The sequence below is a fragment of the Mus caroli genome, chromosome X, assembly GCF_900094665.2.
Source record: "Mus caroli chromosome X, CAROLI_EIJ_v1.1, whole genome shotgun sequence".
Taxonomy (NCBI): Eukaryota; Metazoa; Chordata; class Mammalia; order Rodentia; family Muridae; genus Mus; species Mus caroli.
In genome coordinates, this window is record NC_034589.1 from 35,941,536 (window position 1) to 35,959,997 (window position 18,462).

General features: G+C 34.7%; 1 protein-coding gene across 5 annotated transcripts in view; it reads right to left on the minus strand.

Annotated features, from left to right (window-relative positions):
* The window catches only part of Tenm1 (teneurin transmembrane protein 1), an 811,210-nt gene that overhangs the window by 258,180 nt on the left and 534,568 nt on the right, over positions 1-18,462 (minus strand). For all 5 annotated transcript variants that reach the window (XM_021153953.2, XM_029473265.1, XM_029473263.1 and 2 more), the window contains 5 exons: positions 12,242-12,441; positions 10,692-10,902; positions 7,230-7,331; positions 3,673-3,867; positions 256-456 (listed from right to left, as the gene is read on the minus strand). In XM_021153953.2, the coding sequence (XP_021009612.1) occupies positions 256-456; positions 3,673-3,867; positions 7,230-7,331; positions 10,692-10,902; positions 12,242-12,441 (909 nt within the window). The remainder of the gene's footprint in view (positions 1-255; positions 457-3,672; positions 3,868-7,229; positions 7,332-10,691; positions 10,903-12,241; positions 12,442-18,462) is intronic.

Here is an 18,462-nt window from a genome sequence, read left to right on the forward strand (position 1 = left end):
AGAAGGAGAAGGAGAAGAAGAAGAAGAAGAAGAAGAAGAAGAAGAAGAAGAAGAAGAAGAAGAAGAAGAAGAAGAAGAAGAAGAAGAAGAAGAAGAAGACTGACTAGGAAATACCTGGAACTTATTGTGATTAATGAGATTATATACTCCAGATCTTACAATCTAGTACCTTAATGAAATGATCAGGTTGACTTGAGGAGAAAGAGAGAGAGAGAGAGAGAGAGAGAGAGAGAGAGAGATTGAACCCCACTCTACCTGTAGAGCAGTCGGATCCTGTCCACTTGGGATCACAGCTGCAAACTCCAGTGTCCAGAAGAAAAGTTCCATGTCCGGAGCACTGCTCTTGACATATAGGAAGTGGAGTTTCACAGTTGACTCCACCCCAGCCAGTAGAACAATGACATTCTCCTTTGACACAGATGCCATGGCTGGAACACATTGGATCTAAGCAGTCCTCTGAATATCAAAAACAAAAGGGTTGGGGGAGGTTGAGAGAGAAGAGGTATGGGATTATAGAACTGAGATACATTGATTTCCTAGTATCGTCTCATTAATGTTGCTTTAATTAGGCAATAAAATGACTCATGCAAACATTGTGTTTAAACCAGAAGATTATTAACACTTAAAAATATGGTAGGATATGATAAAGGTTACAACCTAAATTTGGAAGAAGAAAATCACACATATGCTGCATGCAATTCTGAACAGTCAGTGATATTCCCCACACAAATGAGTAGGTGGACCTGTATGGACCCTCAGTAGGAATTTCTCAGCTTTTCAAAAATATCTGAGAGTTTTTTGATAAGTCATTCTTTATCCTTACTGAAATTAGAATCAAAGTTTTTATATAGTTTTTAATTGGATAACTTACTTGGTGAGGTGATTTCTGTTGTATGAAATAATACAATTTACACAAAGTTTTACAACCTCATATTTATTCTTCAGAAGCACCAACAATGCAACTTTTTTGTATTTCAAACTTTCATGATGCTTACTTCTTCTATCAGAACACTGTGATATATTTTTGTCAATTAGAATAAGCTATTTCTACTTGTCTCTGATTCTGCGAGTCTAGAAATTTTTGCCTGTAGAAAATTGTTTTGTGCTTTCCACTGACTATTCTATGTGAAATGGGAAGGTTGACTTCCACATTCTTTATCTTCATCTGGATTATGCTTTGAAGTACATTGAAGCAAGAGGAATACCTTGATGCAACCTGCATGAATTGGCAAGTCTCACTTACTCTTTGGGTGTGGCTTGTTACCACAAAACGTCTATTGTAATTGTAGTAATTGCTATCATAATTAGCCCAAGATCTCCAGGTCATTAGAACAATAGTTTAATAACTGAGTTTATCATTAAATAAAATCTCCAAATGCATATATTATTTCATTCATGATTTGGAGTAAGAGGTAAAGTTCATGATATAGACTGTTTCTAGAAGGACTTTATTTGGTTCTGCCAATGTATAACAAGAATAATAAACAAAATGCCATCTAATTTATTTTCTTAAGAGGTGTGTTACATTCAATTCATCTAAGTCATGTTTGGTAGAAAGAAGACCACACCTTTTCCAGTTGAAAGTTAGAACTTGCAGATCTTGACCAACGTTGGGGAGAGAGCAACTCCAGTTCCTCTCTTGCCACTGCTATGTAAGTCCTACTTAGTACTTGACTTCTACATGCTTCTTTTCACATAGGCTGGGCTCAATTAAGTTCTGTGGCGTACAACTTCATGCTAAATTCTAGAAAGCTGTAAAAGTCATAAAACCTTGTTCCCAGTGTTCCTGTGAAGGCTCTCTCTGCCTTGTAGGCCTTGGCCCCATGGTGGTGTATGTAATAGCTATGTTTCTTATTCTCCCACTTCAAGCTAAGCCCTCTTAACGTTCTCATAATGCTCTTTTCCACCCAAGGCCCAAGCATGGCTCCCCATGATCCCCATGGAGGTGTTTTCCTAATAAAGATCATTCTGGAGGGTAATTATTATTAGCTTCTTTCTTCATGGATTAGGAATTCTTGTTATAAATATGTTTACATCATGAAAGTCACACTGAAATTGGAGGAATAAAATCAACAGGCTAGAGAAGGCAGGTGTGAAGAAAATGGGGTATTTTTAAGGATATTGCTGATGGGGAGCAAACTGTGAAATCATGTATTATGTTTAAAAGGATCTTGGCTCTAGCTGATGTAGACACAGACATTCTAGTATTCAAGAGAAGTTAGAAGTAGGAATTTTCAATGTGACCCTTCTCTATTTTGAAAAACTGGCAACTAAGTCAGTCAATAAAAACAACGACAACATAATGTCTGTAAATAAACTGTCCATAGCTTGTTTCAGCTTATAGGTTCTTCATATGCTATATAAGAGTTAGAATATTCTCATATTAAATTTGTAAAGACTAAGCCATTTTATATGGTGAGCATTCTTCCTTGTTATTTTGGCTGATTTACATATTTTCTTAGAGACCAAGTAAAAGGCTAATTTATGGTAAGCCCCTGTTTCATCTGCTTATGATATTTAAATCAGAAGAGTCTAATGAATGATTTTCATTCATTTTCAAATTACATGATTTTCATGGCAAACTGTAGATGTGATAGATATCACTCACTGTTAACTGTGTCTGGGTCTATAGAGCATCTGCATTTGTGCTTACATATAATGATAATTTGATCATTATATGATTATATAAAAATATTTTTAAGATATCACAGGAACTCCAGTGCCTATACAGACCCAGTGGAATTCACTGGAACAAACTCTCTTTACACCCATATTCTACTGCCACTAATAGGAGGTGGAAAGCTAAAATCCTGCTTGTTCATGGAGTGGAATGAGATTAAACCCTTTAGAATGCTGTGTAATAGTCTTAATGAGCGATCTTTAAAAAGCAATTACAGTGCATTTTCAGCAGCCCCTTTCCTGAACAACAGTTGTGATGAGACTATCTCCCATGGTAATGGTTTCATATTATTTCTGAAATCAGTCTTATTTGAAGAATGTGGCATGAAAATGGTCTGATTACTAGTAAACTTATTTTCCAATATGTCTGTTTAAATGATAAAACTATAGCCATTTCAAAAATATTTTTTCTAAAAGCTCCTTTGGGGTGAATTTAATACAAAGGCTCTGCTTTGAAACTCATTAGTAGCAGGTCTGATTTATTTTTAGGGAAGGAGGTCAAGTTTCATCATGAGGCATGTAAGAATAAATAAATAACATGAAGCAAAAGTAATAGTGGTAATTACAAATCACTCCCCAGGAAAACATTTGCAAAATGTCTCCAAATATGTCTATATCATTATTTTTATTGCATTCTTAAATATAATGTTTCATTGTGCAGCATAAAGGACTCTGTAATAATCAAAACATATGGTTAACACCTAAAATAAGCTGAAAATTATCAAGTTATAAAACAATATTAGAAATTAAAAGATATCACTTTTGCATTTACTGCTTTTCAGGTGTCATAGAAACAGTGTCATGTATTCCATAAGGCTATTAGAAGAGACATGAGCTTCCCTGACCTCAAACCTTTGCTCTTTGTACCAAGGGTATGTTGGACATTCATTATTTGCAAAGATTGCTTGTTTTTCTACTAGTATTATAGAATGAAATTATGGAAAATCAAGTGAGAGAAAAGCCTGAAGCAACATATTAAAATGGGATTCTGACCTTCTTCACAAATTTCTCCTTTGTATCCTGGAACACAGATGCAAACTCCCATGATGCAGGTACCATGGCCAAAGCAGGTTGGGTCAATGCACTGCTCTTCTGGAACATCACACTCAGGCCCTTTCCAGCCATTCCTGCAGACACAGTGGCCTTTTTCGTATTCTCCATTTCCACCACACAGCACGGGGCAAGAATCTAAAGGTTAGCAAATAAGTTGTAGTGTTTTATAATCTTTTTGAACATCTTCAAGAATCACTCTATATTGGTTCTAGTATGTCATTCCTCATAAAATTAATTGTTTTAATTCTTTATTTGTCTTATTTATTATTAAGTAGGCCTATGATCATGATTACTGACAGAATTTTCCTCTTATAGAACTTGGGTAAAGATAAATTATGACTATTTCCTATATGGAGAATACGTACTTGCTTTTAATCCTATTACAATGTCTAATTATTATCACTGCTACTATTATCACTGTTGCTATTTTTTGCTATGGGTTTTATCTCTTCAGTGGCTTTTATTTCCTCAAATACACACACACACACACACTGAGGAAGGTATACATTAACATCTAATAAATAGGGCATTATTCATATGAGAAGGGGTTTTGTAAAGGCTATACAAACAGATTTTCAGTGGATATTACTTTCTATATACTTTTATTAGAATATGTATTCTGTTTTGTTATTATGTGTGTTCATTTTAAATCTATGAGGCTTTGAGGGCAGTACCCACATCTGTTTTTTTGATATATATATTTTTTAATATACAAAACCCTTATCCTTCATTTCACATGCTATGGTATAAGAACTCTACCAACTGCTTTAAAATTCTCGGTGGAATGGAATTTAATGTAAATGAACAGTTATTTTTCTCCTAAGAAATCAAACATAAACCTAGCAGACCAGAAACTTTTAAGACTATATTGAAAATGAACAGGAAGCATCTGGAAAATAATAACTCCACTCCTAGAGGAAAGCATGGTCCAATTTATCTAAAGCATTTCATGAATTAATTAAACTATGTGCAAGAGCATGAAACAATAAAGATTACCAAGTTTAACTCTTGAATTTCAATTTCTTACCTTCTAAACTCCATTTCCATTTAGTGATTCATCGCTACTTCCAGCTATGATGTTATAAAAGTAAATTTTATTCACCAGATGGAACTGTCATCTTGGAGGCTTCTGGCTGGATAATCTCAGTCTTTACTAGTTCTTCCTGAACTCTGTCTGTCTGCTTCAACTCAGCTGTTCTGGCTCAAAACTTCTCACCAATCTGATAGAATCAAACTGACTTCTCACTGAATTGCTGCCTCTGAATTCCAGGAACTGGACTGCACTGACTACACTGACTGTGCTGACTTCATGAACTGAACTAAACAGAATGAAAGTGCAGGAACCTAACTGAACTCAACTGCATTCAAGTGAACTGTACCAAACTGCACTGAACTGAACTCAGCTGAACTGCACACACTGAGCTGCCCTCCTTTGCTGGCTGACTCTGCCCTGCTCTTAAGTAGCCATTTTTTCCTGTCTTTGTGAGAGTTGGGCATGTCTTATCTCTGACTCATCCTGTCAAATCTTTCTCAGATTCATCACTTTGTCTGTCCCTCAATTAGAAGTCACTTTCAAACATGGCAGCTTCCTTCTAAAAACTAACTTTATCTTCATTGTTTGGGATAAAAGGTATGTACTAAGAGCATGTCTGTATTCAAGCCAAATCACACAGACCTAAAAGGTGTTTGGATGTGATCCCTTGCCAGAGCAGCCATGTTGCTGGATTAAAATTTCTTTACATAATAATATTTCCAAATTCTAACTGTCTTCTTTTAAACTCAGACTGCTATGGATTACTTTATACAAGAAATATAAGTAGTATATTGTAGTTGTCTGAGATGATGTAGGTTCATATCTCAGCTGGCATAGATATTTTCCTAACCATTCCTTTTGAGATTCTTTCTTTGTTCATAAAGTAGGGGTAATAGCAGATCTAATTCATAGGAACACTGTAGGAAGGAGGAATTAAAAGAGGAAATAAGCAGTGTTTAGAATAGAGCTGGTATATGAAGTGCTCAGATTTGGGTAACAATTGTTGGTGAGCACTGCTGGCATTGCTGATATGACTATTGTTTCTATCACTACTATTGCTCATAATATTGAGTTTTCCAACGACATTTCTCTAGTATCTCAGCCTGTGGATCATGACTCCTTTGGGAAGTTTCACAGGGATTGTCTAAGTCCATTGGAAAATACCGTTATTTACGTTATGATTCACAGAAGTAGCAAAGTTATACTTATGAAGTAGCAATGAAATAATTTTATGGTTGGGGTTCACCACAACAATAGAAACTGTGTGAGGCCGTGACAGGCAGCCTATTTTGGTTGAATGAAGCTTGCTATGGCGACCCAGTAGAAAACTCTACAAGGGAGGAAACACGGAGCCACATTCCCAGAGACAGATGCCTGACACCACAGAACTCCCAACTCCATAATTCTGTGACTATAGGTCACGCAGACAATGTCTCAAGCTTCTGACATTCTGGCTAGACTCCATCCTGTCAGTTACCTTATTATAGCTAGGTATGTTCTTCTCTACAGTTACCTGGCAACAGCAAGGTAGCCCAGCTCACTATCAAAGGAGCTGCTTGGACCCTCCTTGCTCTCTTTAAGCTCTCACCTTTCTTACTCTCTGTACTGGCTATTTTTGTGTCAGTAAAGAACGTCCCTTCATGGCCTCTGTGTCAGCTCCTGCTTCCTGACCTGCTTGAATTCCAGTCCTGACTTCCTTTGGTGATGAACAGCAGTATGGAAGTGTAAGCCGAATAAACCCTTTCCTCCCCAAATTGCTTCTTGGTCATGATGTTTGTGCAGGAATAGAAACCCTGACTAAGACACTCTCCTCTCTAGCTGTCCTTCTTTCTCTCTTCCCCCTCTCTCCACGTGGCCATGGCTGGCCTCTCTCTCTTTCTACCTTCTCTCTTTCTCCCTGCCTTTCTACAAAGCTCTAAAACCATAGACTGTCTCTGCTTATCAGGGCCCACCATACTTGAATGATGAGATAGACTTTCCCCTAATGAGCCACATCTAACTTCCTGCTGGAAGGCCTTCCTGTGCTCCAGCCATGGACCAACTGGACCAAGGACTTTCACTCGCCTGGGAACCACCCAGTGCATCTGCTCTCCCTGCCTTTTCCTCCCTTCTGCCCTGGGGATGAGTGAGCCTCCCCTGGAGCTCTTTAGCAGTATCCAGGGAGGGATACCCAAGACTGAGAACCTGTTGCTAGGATTGCCTCTTGTCCACCACTGCTAAGCTGGGGTCCAGTGTCTTCCCACAGCCAGACACACACCGGGGCCACGTGGAAAGCGTGTGGCAGTCCTTCCTCATCCACCTGCCCAGAGCACTGCAACTCTGGCAGGACAAAGTTTTTCTCCCACTACCTTTATTCCCCGACACCTGGTGTCTACTGCTCAACAAAACTGTATTAAAGGGTAGCAGCATTAGGAAAGTTAAGAACCACTTCTCTAAAACAATCAGAATCATAGAACAACATTACCTCTAGCACAGTCAGGTCCAAGGAAGCCTGGGAAACAATGACAGTGTCCAGAGATACACTCTCCATTTCCATTACAATTGGTTGAGCAGTCATCCATTATTTCTGTTAACAGAAAATAAGAGAAAAAAAAATGAACCTAGGTCCAGGCAAGAACCATGTTTTTTAAAAGTTTCAGAAATTCCTTGTCTGTAATAATCTTGTCTTCTGCTGCCCACAAAGCTCTTATTGCTCAAAATTAGATCGCAAAGACTTCTGCATGATATCATATACAGTAGATTATTCAACACAGTTCTCAATTTTGTGAATGAATTGACTTTTAAAGAGGAGAACAAAAACCAACTCTTCTCTAAAGTGGATAAAGGGTCCACATAAATTATATTCTTAAAGGCATTTGTAATCAAGCTAAAATGGTATGAGAATTATAAGACATTTCTTAAAAGCAAAGCAGATTTTAAAATGTAACCAAGAAGACAAAGATTATGTCTATTTTTCACATTTATGTTATAGCAACTAGTTTCTTCTCTAGAACATGAACTATTTAATATACTATCTTGACAGGTTAAATATGAGAATTAGTAGTTTATTTTCATTAATAAGTGACAATGGATTGCTTTTAAAGTAAGTGTTCATATTATATTCACCACCACTAAAAGCATTTGAACCTAAGTATTTTGTTGAGAAATGCCTTTTTGACTGTAAATGCCAGTTCCCTGCCACTGATTTCTTTGAAATCCATTCTTACAAAATAGTTTTCACAGGAATACAGAATGGCTTTGAAGGTACTCATAAAGTTGTGCAGAAAATAACTTAGAAAATCTTATATAACTCCTCTGAAAAACAACTGATTTACAAATATCAGTCTTGGAAGATAACATTAATTTTTATAGTTTATAATTATATTTGAGTATAATGATGCCTAGCTTATAGGTCTATAAAGGATCAGGTGCTCAATATGCCACTCTTGGTGTGATATGTCTCTTTGTGTTTGTTGTATTGGATTTTTGTTTGTTTTTTTAAGAAAGAAATTAAAGTTATATGTATAGTGAAGGTGAGAGAATCTGAAAGGACTTGGAGGGGGGAAGACTACGATCAAAATATATTTAAAATTAAATATTTATTTCACTGTCAATAAGACAAGGCATAAAAATATAAAAAAACTAGTGGGTATACTTTAGAGTAAATGAACTATGTTCTTTTGATTATTTGGAGAAATTTACTTGAACTTAAATTTTGTTTTATTTTATCCATTTTATTTTGTGTATGAGTGTTTTACCTGAACGCATGTATTCATATCATGTCTGTGTTTAGTGTCTTCAGAAGACAAAATAGGGCACATCCTGGAACTGGACTTATGGGCGTTTGGGAACCATTTGGGGGCTACTGGGAATTGAACCCAATTCCCCTTCAAGAGCAATAAGTATTCTTAACCTTGAACCATCTCTCTAGCTTCCTTGAGCTTTCTTTAATGAAATGAGGGTGGAAGATGATGTCTTTTGTTTCTAATATTAAACAAGTAGAAAAGTAAAGTTCTTAGCATTCCTTCAAGGCTCCACCCAACAGTTACATAGCAATAGCCAGGTCGGCCTGGCTTTAAACTCTATTTTATACTAGATCCATTGTATGACTGGCACCTCAGAAGAGGGATGCTTCAGCATGGGCCAGCTGAGGCAACCCCTTCCACTGCACCATACCTTACTATATAAAACACATCCTTGGCTTTATAAAACATATCAAAGGATACTGGATTGCATGTGCAAAATGCAAATATTTTCCTAATATGAAACTGATGTTTTCATATCTGGATGAAGATATGAAAGGTTAAATTCCTTTGGGGATGAAATAAGGTAAAGATAAAAAGCCTCCAAGCATGGTTCTTGGTCCTACTACTTTTAAACAGGTAAATAGCTTGTTTAGTATTTACAATTTAAGATGACAGGTTAAATCACAAGGAAGAGAGAAAATATTCACAAATATGTTATATCTTCTAATTTCTCTAAATTACTCTGTTATAATTTAATATTAATCATATCAAAATTGTGTTTTGATTTTTTCACAGCATTGACCTTTAAGGATACACTCTTAGTGACAAAATAATGATGTGACTAAAAATGTGTAATTTTTAAATTTTAATAAGAATGTTATGTATTTTGGAGATATAAGATCAATGGAGTTTGTCTCAGTATGATTTTTATTGTTTTTCTAATTACTTTAGAGGAAATAAATAACAGTCTTATGGCTAGAATACTGTTTTTTACTTTCTCAAGGTCTTCAGCATCAAGTAAAAATAGAACATAACTGTTATCAAGAGCAGATGGTCTATTTATTAACAGTCAACACATCTTCCTAAACATATGGCTGAACAGGTTAACTAAAGGATAAAGTAGAGAGTTGTATAGAGAACTGACAGCTGTAAAAGATTTTCTCTTCTTTTAAAAGACATGCAGTTTTTTTTAAATTCAAACACTACAAAGCTGTGCCTACAAGTTGTTTACCCCAAGGACTCCCAAATTGCTAAAGAGCTTAGCTTTATTCACACAAAGGGTCAGGGGAGTGTGTTTACTGAGAAAACATGACAAAAGACTGAGACATTCCAGACTAAGGAGGGTGATGGTGAATGCTAGGCATTGTATTTCGAAAGAACTCCATTTAAAAGGCCATGGGCACAGTGAAGGAGCTATTTGATTATCAGACCTAAAGAAACCCAAGAAGGAGGCTTGAGATGACTTATGTTATTGTTTTCACTCTTCTTCTCTAAGTATTCTTAATTTGTATTTTGAAGCCTTAGAGGTTTGAGAATCAATTGTTCTAAAGAATTGTATTGATGCCAGTCTTTCTATTTTAAGAGGTAATTATTTGCTCTTATTTTATAATCAAACTGATTAACAAGGTCTTTATTTCCTATCTCGATTCTCTCACTAGGGATAGAATCTTAGGAATCATACATATTAGGTAATTGTTCTGTCACCAGGCTATACCTTCTGATATATTTTATATTTTAAGATAGGTACTCACTGGTTTGCCAAGATTGGCTTTGAATTTCCTTTTATGCTCATGTTGGTCTTGATCTCACAAATCTACATTTTATGTCACTGGTATTATAGGAGCAAGCTTTTGGGCTCGGCTTAACAGAGATACTTTTGCTTATAAGATTTCTCTCTGAAGTTGCTCATCTATCTAGCTTCTTAAACAATATTAACCAGGGAATATTTTTTTCTGTTAAGAACTTATAAAGGGATTCATGACAAGAGTCTGAGAATATTAGCAAATACTGGAGAGCTTTAAAAAATTCTTAACCAATGTTTTAACAACAATGAGAACAAAAATAAAATGTTACTCATAGTGACATTTATTGAATAATGACGTTAAGGTAGAAGGAACAGTATGTGAGTAACCAAGTACTTTCACTACTAGTGACTTTCTAGAGCTATACTGTAAATTCAAATAACAGCCATGGAAGCTTACCAATTGCTGTAGTTAGCACAAATACTTGCTCCATCTTTTTTCCATCATTGTAAAATGCCAGATACCAAGGTCCTTGGTCCATGTACTCTATGAAACCCGTCTCCTGAAGTGATGTTAAGATGAGATTCCTTGGGGAGTGCTGGATGTCATCTGAGCTCTTAGAGTCCTGTTTTACCAGTTGTTTGCCATCCATTAATTTTACGAAATCAAACTGGAACAAATACAAACACAAATATGAACTTGAACCACTTTGTACTTCTGGACATATAACCATTTTTAATTATCACTGACATATTCCGTATGTATTTCTTTGCTCATAGAGTTAGCAAAATGTAAAAGAAAGTTACCAATTCTTAAGTATATTTGAAGTCAAATGAATTTGTTAGTTTTGAAAATTGTTTCACTACACTTAAAATTTTGTGAACTCAGTTTGGGATTGTTCAAAATAAAAACTCTTTAAGAGCAAAATCTCAAGAAATAGAAACAAATTTGAGGATTATGTATAAGATCCTGACATTTTATGAAAGTATCTGTCTTAGAGAAGATACTTGGGAGCATATTCTGCTCAGAAATGTGACCTTTTAGCAAATTTAAAAGCTTTTTACACTTCAAAAATCCCCAAATAAATGAAACTTACAAATGAGAATATTTATCACAACTCATTATCTTTGTGAGTATGTATTTATATATTCAAAGGCTAGCCTCCCCCTTCTAATCATTTGGTAAACATATTGTTTTACATGTTCCTATGTTTTCTGATTCACATTTGAATGACATTTTGATTATCCTTGACTTCTGCCAAAAGATAAAAGTTTTGACTCTAGCCATCCTTGTTGGGGGAAGGACCGACTGAGTGTTTAATTCTTTCAAATTTAATCTTGGATAGAGCAGTGCTACTAATGGATTAATGTGGAAAAAATAAGGTTAAGAAAAGCACGAGAAATATGGCATCTGTTTATAAATAGGCTATAGAAACTGCAGAAATTTTATATATTTGAAATCCCGTGAATTATTGCTTATAGAAAAAATTCTGTATGTAAGATAAAACCTGCTTTCTCTCTCGCTCTCTCTCTCCCTCTCTCTTTCTCACTCCTCTCTCTCTCTCTCTCTCTCTCTCTCTCTCTCTCTCTATATATATATATATATATATATATATATATATATATATATATTGCCAATATGTTCTTGTTGATTTCCATACTGTTACTGGGATAATAGTAAAAGGATATGCAAAACAGGGCGACTCTAGTGCTAAAATGAGAGAGCAGAGAAACTCATCACGATCCTTTTGTAGGAAGCAGAGATGGAGTTTAAAGACTGTCTCCTTAGACTATCTGTTCTGAATGTGTTTTCCTAAAGGCTATTCTTTATTTCTAGTTGCTGTGTTTTCATTATAGTGTGATTAGTTTAGATATTTTTGTTACAAAGATTTTTTTTTTTGCCTTCATCTTTGAATCCTACAGTATTCACAAATCACAACATCTGACTGCGAAGTGCTTGATATACTACCCTCTAAAAGGATTTAAGAAAATACCTATTATATCAAATACCTGAGTGTGTGTAGGTGGAATGTTTCTTCTGCCATAAATTCCCAGAAGAGAGTCCTTGGCTAAAGAAATATTGAATTTCAGATATATAGGATGGTGGATAGTAATCTGGAAACGCCAGAATAAGCCAGGTGGAATGGTCTGCATGACCTGGGCTCCAATGTCAACTTCCCCAGTGTCAATTGCTCGTCCCTTCTGGAACACTGTTTTAAAAAGAGAGAATTATACATACAATTAATCTTAGTTTTAAAAGCAATGCTCTTTAGCTTTTCAAGAACAAATATATTGAAACAATTTACACAGCTTTTTTCCCTCCCTATATCTTTCAATGTATCACTCATATTAAATATCTTCTAAGAGGCCTTTTCTGATCAACCATTATGCCAAGTTCTCTCTTAAACTCCTACTGCATTTATTTTGTTTAGCATGACTACTTTGAAGTATTTACTGAACACTCATTCTCTTGATAGATGGAGGAATTAGAGAGATGAGTAAGATGTAGTTGTTGGTCTCAGTGAGTTTTGAAAAATCTCTGAATAAATGCGACAAATATGAAAATAACCACATTGCCTTTATTTTCTTGTAGTAATTACTATCCATCACATTACATATTTTATTTATGCGTTACATATTGCCTATTTTTCCAGGATATAAAGTAAGCATTTTGAGGACAAGGAGTAGAGCTGTTCATTTCTTTAACTTCAGTATCTAGTAAATGTATGTGAATGTTTGTAAAGATTTTACAAACACATACACACAAATGATCAATATATAATTACTTAATAAATGTGTGGATGAATGAGTCATAAAGTGGTAATTATGGGACATGGCACTGAACACAAGACTTACGAGCAGCTTGCACTAACACATAGTGCTAAAACTTTTTGATCTTAAGGCTGTGGGATATGCATATATAAGGAAGAGTTCTAAATAGAGTTGGAAATAATGACTCATTGTTCATACTGCTTTTAGAACTAGTCAAGAGGATTTGATTAGTAAAGTTAACATAGAACAGTAAGAATATTTGAAAAAAACCACAAGAATAATATTAACTATTTATCTAAAGGAAACCTGTCATATAAATAATTCTTTATGTAATTTTATTGCACCGTTAAATATAACCAGTTGTGAAATTCTGTGTTCACCACTGCCTACCCTGCAAAAATGAGTCTCAGATGAAGCCTGGAAGTTACATTTGCACTAATCTATAAGTGTTAGGATACATATTTAGATGGAATTTTGTGATACTATATCCACTTAGTAAAATAATCCAAGTAGGTTCACCGATGTGCCTATGAGCTCATCAGCTCTTAGCTCTTGACCAGATTTATAGTGCCAGGCATCTTTTTCCTGTTTGGGAGTTGGCCTTAAGTAAAATCAGAAAGTAGTTGATTACCCTCCTCCCCATAATTGCAGTCTTGCCACTATTGTTTCCATTGGCATATATTGCTAGGCTTGTCACTATTCTGGATCACAGATTGATGACTGAGTAAGACAGATGATTTTTCTCTCCTGATAGATGTATATCATCTTTTGATACATTGGAAACAATGAGGAAACTTCCAGGTTAGTTACCTGTTTGATTTCTCCATATCTTATGTGCAAAGCTTATGGTGAATTTAGCAATAAGATCATAACATCATGTTCTTCTGGGTAACAAAAATTGACAGCAATAGCCTGAATTGCTTGGGTGGGGGGTTCTCCATGTTATCTCTGACCAACAACTAGCAGGGCAATATCCCATATAGTATACTGGAACTTTTATTTGGCAACATGCCTCTTTTGAAATCATCACTAATATCTCTGTAGGGTAATGGCAATTTAACTCTTTCACAACTATTAAAGCACAAATAACTTCTGTAGAAAAGGTACATTTCAGTGAAAAGTAATTTAGTATAGGTGGAAAGTGGGAGGAAGATATGAATATAGAAGATGCCGAAGCGGAGCCTGCCAAATTTTAATGTAACTGAGAAGAAGAGTTTTCAAACACAAGCATTGAATGCATGTTTGAAGTGACTCCAAGTGGTGCTGATGTTGCATTGTTCACTCATCAATACCTGAGAAGTGAAGGCAATAGTTGTGAAGGCAAAGGAAACATTAAACTGACACCACGATTGTGAGTTTGAATCATTTTAATTTAGTACTAATAGCCAAATATATGAAACCCAGAAGTATCTGGTCTGTGAGGGGCAGGTGTTCAGTTTGAAGAAGAGTAACTTTATTTGATGTGCTAGCTTAATGTATCTTTCTATGGAATACTACATCATGTGATAGTGGGGAGAGAAGGAATATAAAAAGAGGAAAGAGAATTGGTTTGCTTCCATTTTAAGCAGGGATTATTTATTCTCCCAGAGGTCTAAATTTGGCCTCATTTCATCCCATCTTTATCTTTTCAGCCATCAACTCTGTCTCCATACCAAACAGTTTTAAAACACACACGGTCCTTGTCCTTTGTGTTCACCTGACATAAAATTAACAGCCCATTAAGAAACACACCTGCAGTGACTTTATTCAGAGGCCAAGGCCTTGCAGCTTTTAACTCCCTAAAATACCTACATTATTGCTTTTTGTGTTAAGGCCAAGAGTAATAACTATTTTAAGAATGTTCACTGTTAACTGTTAATAATAGATTTCAAATGCAATTTTGAACATAATTATGTATTACAGGACACATAATTTTGTGGAATTGACATTTCTAATAAAACACACCCTTTGAGATAATAAATGACCAACAGAGTCCTTTATTTTTCACTGAAAGTTACTTTTCTTCTACGTAAGATGGAACAATTTGGTCCCCAAAGGGTGGATTATAAATTTAACTCTTAAGGGTTTAGAAGCAATAAATACCTTCTGTGAGCAGGAGATTAATAGACCATATTTATGTGGGCATTTTTGCTCTCAACTTAATATTCAGTTTGTCCAATAACTATCCTCATTAGAAGCTTTTATCACTTCTTAAAATGCACCATTTGGTCGTGCAAACAGTATTATAAATATAAAACAATTCAAAATGTTCTAGGGTCAAGCAGTACAATTTTGGGGTGGCATGAATAGTCTTTAATAAATAAATTCATTTTTTAAATCTCTGTACAAAACTGGCTGAGGGACATTAACCTTTATATGGAAACCTTATCTAATATTACAACTTCTCTTTCTGCACTGTATAGCATCATGCATTACATAATAGTGCTACTTTAATGATTTTTATTAAATCAAAGAAGCTCATGAAGTTCTACTGTTGGAGTTTCCTGGTTGTTATCACCACTGTACATCTAGAGTCCATATGCATCAATAATTTATGGAAGTAACTTTACAAGAGGATGGTCTTGTCATTTAAGAGGTTAAAGTTACGATAAGGTGACTAGAGATAAAAATACATGAACAAACAAGTGGACCGTAATTTAAATAAAAGAAATTAATCTAGTGGTATTAGAGAAGAGAAATTCTTATAATTTACAGATGGGAAATATACCAGGCTCTACCCTCTTAGAGCCTCGCCTCGTGTATCAGAAAGAGAAGCAGCTTCCTGCTGGCAACATACATTGTGAAATTACCTTCTCCATTTTATTAGCTCTCAAAATTGGTTATATATTGCAGTCCAGTGATTATGATGTCATTTATTATTTCATTTTTAATGGTGCAACTCAAAAGAGTGGAAAACTCCAGAAAAAATATATGTGAAAATTTCTCAAAATGTGTTTTTTTTTGTGAAAAGTATTTGATTAATAAAAGCAAATGAAACAGGACTGAACAAGTATAACATTCTGATTTTATACAAATTTCCAGCAAGTGACTGATAAGATATGCTCTTGTATTGTTCATGTTTCAATGATCATTTGATCATGTTTTTTTTTTTTCCTGAAGCACATCAAAAGGCTCAAGAAGAGCATGCTCTCTAGTAACAGAATGCTTTTCCTTGTACACATGGGAATGAAATGTATAGAACCATGAATTATATCATACTGTGAAGTACTGTAGTTATCACAGTCTTACCAATATCCACCAATTTAGTTTGAGCTAAACACTCTCTTTATAGGTTGCAACACAGGTATCAACTGCTGAGCTGGAAAACCCAAAGGCAGATAGATAAGTGATATTGAAGGATGGCACATTAAGTAAAAGTAGCTTGTTCAACAAGAAATGGTCAAGCCGCCTTGAGGGCAAGAAAATAGGGCATGAAAATAATGATGGACATGGTTTGCAGTGATTGTGTCTCTTAAACCAAGGTTTTAAATATCTAGACATACACTTGAACACCAACAATGCGGTTATTAAGAGAACTGTTTTATAAATGCAAGGTAATAACTGTATTCTGAACATAAGCATATATTTTTCTTCCATAATATACTATGATAGATATAATTCTATTGGGTTCAATATATGAAAATCAAAACTCAATTGGATGTTGGTACAAGATTGGACATGTGTTTACTAAAAAGGATGTTCATAAAAAACTGGCTAGGTTAATGCTACTGTTTTTATTGCATTTATATTAACAGAAACATGAACATTTCATAAAGGCATTCAGGAATGTACTAAGGATATATTTATTCTTCATTTCATCCTACTGAATATTCAACATTTTGAAAGAATAATTGTTCATATTGTATGTGAGATGGTTTAAGTACCATATTTATGGTATTTTGAATATAATATTTTCACATTAATAAATCTTTGTAGAATTTAGAATATTAGCTCTTAGAGAAAACTAGAGATGTAAAGTACATCTTTATTTCTCACAATTTAAAACTATAAGGATATTAAATGAAATAAGCAAAAGTTTCTACTTATACATACAAGGTAAGCACTCTAACATTGAGTCCCACTCCACACCTAACTCTTACTTCATCAAAAGAGGTTGTCCAGATTGTCTATTAAACATATTTCTACATGCATTATATATTTCCAAAACAGGTAGAAGAAAGATGTAGAGAAATGAACCCCACACATAAGCATTGTAAATAGTAGATGAAACATTTGTTGTTAATAAAAGCATAATTTATCCTTTCATTCCAAGGTTTGAAAAAAGAAGTACTTGAATATGTCTAAATCCTTAGACATTTGAGAAATCAAAGAGAATATTATATGTTTGTAAACAAAACTCCTTTGTCTTTATGATGTTGATAATAGATTGCTGTCTTTAAAATCCATTAATTAAGTTTGCACTTGACAAACATATCACTGCATGTATAAAAGATTAGGCCTATGAATGGAAATTCTTTAGAACAGAATAGCTTATATCATAAAGTATATAGTTTTTCTTTATGTATATGGCATATGATAAAATGACATTGCTAAAACTTTGTCTTTTAATTGAACGACTTAGATGGAATGGTATTTTGATTATATATTTGCTCATTGATAATGTGTAAAATGAAACACAATTCTTTTAAAATGGTTTCCTAATTTTTTGTAAATAAATTTTGTGTTGGTTTTATAGTGTTGGAATGTTCTCTACAAGTTATTGGAGGAGAAAAGTAATAAAACATCTTATTCAGATTTGAATCCCACAATAATACTTAAATAATAACTGGCCTGGCCATATTACCTCACTTGTAGAACAGTCGCATGAGTATTATGGGAGTAAGCAACAACTTTCTCATTTGACTTAAAGCCCCCACTACAAAAAGATGAAAATCTTTCTTTATATACTTAATTAGTTGTCAAACCCACAGCTGGCTAGGTCCTAGATCTTAGGAGGCAATCCAATTACTCTATTTTTGTAATAAATGACCCTCCTTACTTCTTATCTTTATGCTTTAGATTATAACATTTCTCAATCTTTATCAAATAAGCTTCTTTTTGTAATAGATGGAAATTAATAGAAAACCTCACAACAGGCCAACCTTTAGAGAATACTAGAGTAAGGAATATTGCACTTTATAGAATATGTATATTACACTTTTCCATCAAGGTTTAGAGATATTGATGAAGGGGTGGTAGAGGAACTATTATAGTTAGTAAAAAGTTTGCACAAGACTATATTGTCTTGATATGACAGGGTTTTTGCACACATCAAATCACTGCCGCTGTGACTATATGCACAAGACTTCTATACTATCAAGACAGAGAAAATCCTAGCATGGATTTTGGAGGTGTTGCTGAAGTACCATCTCTTGCTAAGGAGCTATTATTAGAAATGTATGGCTTCTAGGAGAGAAGGATTCAGTTTTCTTCACAGATGTGAGCCCTGAGAGCCTGCCCATGCTCCAATAGATTGATCC